Raw genomic sequence first — 1,347 nt, 5'->3', positions numbered from 1 at the left:
GCAGCAACCCACCCACCCCCCAGACACCCAGCTCAGGTGGCCCCGGAGGGCACCACAGCTGTGGAGGGAAGGACCAGGTCCCTGCAAAGATCATGCAGGCAGGCAGGTTCCGGGGGGGAGGGAAAATCAGGCTCCCTCCTTTTTTTTTTTTTTTTTGGCTTTTGTGGAGCCTGTTTTCCTGGGTTGCTACCAGGCTGCCTGCACAGTCCCTGAGCTGCACGGAGCCCAGTGCTTTGCTCCATGGCTGTAGGGCAGCAAACTAAAATTCCTTGGAGATGTTTTAGTTTGCTGCACCCCAAAGTCATTACACCACCAAATGTGCTACACTAGCTGGAATTAATGCTCAATACACTGCCAACACGTGCAAACACCAACACCATTAAAGCAATGTAAAGACATTTAACCCACTTTAAAGTGCCGTGCACACATGCCCCTCATTTCATCTATACATGCCCCTAGATGCCTAAGTGTCCCATAGAAACCTAATAAGATCTGGTTCTAGGTATTTTTATTGTTACATTCAATTATTAAAGGTGTTTGTTTGTTTGTTTGTTTTCTTTTTTGGACACAGGAGCTGTGAAGGACAAAACATTCGATACAGAACATGCAGCAATGTGGTAAGTGAAATTTAACTGTCAGAGTCATACTAATAATTAAATAAATGCTGAATATGATAACATAATATAAATAAGTAAAGATTGAAACACTATGATAGTACCATAATTATTTCTGGTGCCACAAGAGTACTGGAAAATTATTTTTCATCTCTGGAGCTAATCTAGAAGGTATGGAGGAGATATGGTAGGATGATTATCTTGCCTGGTTACAGTTACTAGTTTTATAAAATAGACCAAGTCAGAGATGTAGATTCTCCATTAAGTATTACCACTGTGGTAGCACCAAGGGCCTCATCCTCTACTCTTTATTTTAGTAAAACTGTGAATTTCAGAAGATCTTACTGCAGGACTGAGCCTTGAAGAATCAATCTCCACAGAAAAGAGGAGGAAATTATTGACAGGCAGCAGAGGATAACATGTTTACCCACATCCAAAAAACTTTGAATATAAAATAACCCCCCAATACTTAGATTCTATGTATGGAAAAAAGTTTTAATAGGTTATAATTTTCCAGGCATAGTGCCTAATTATTGGAGTATCATCTTAAATTCATCCCCCTCCCATACTGCTACAGTGGGTAAAGGGGTGGGGAGAAGCATCTCCTTTGCCCTCTACCTCCCTATTTATTCCCCATACAGCCTGCCTGCCTGTCCACCCCCTGGTCCATCCCACATTCCCTCTTCACCCCCAGCCCTTTTCCCATCCCCAGCTCTCCAAAGCCTCTTCCCTC

At 42.9% G+C, this 1,347-nt stretch overlaps 1 protein-coding gene across 10 annotated transcripts in view; it reads left to right on the top strand.

The window, feature by feature from the left end:
* Positions 1-1,347, top strand: part of ADAMTSL1 (ADAMTS like 1) — a 936,448-nt gene that overhangs the window by 578,701 nt on the left and 356,400 nt on the right. For all 10 annotated transcript variants that reach the window (XR_002097365.1, XR_002097366.1, XM_019517531.1 and 7 more), the window contains one exon: positions 572-617. Coding sequence is in view for 8 of the 10 variants with exons in the window: in XM_019517531.1 (XP_019373076.1) it covers positions 572-617 (46 nt within the window). In the remaining 2 variants the exon portion in view is untranslated. The remainder of the gene's footprint in view (positions 1-571; positions 618-1,347) is intronic.

This window comes from Gavialis gangeticus, unplaced genomic scaffold (genome assembly GCF_001723915.1).
Source record: "Gavialis gangeticus isolate Ggan-Ray unplaced genomic scaffold, GavGan_comp1, whole genome shotgun sequence".
Classification (NCBI taxonomy): Eukaryota; Metazoa; Chordata; order Crocodylia; family Gavialidae; genus Gavialis; species Gavialis gangeticus.
Note: the sequence above shows the minus strand (reverse complement) of the source record. Positions and strands in the feature narration are given on the sequence as shown.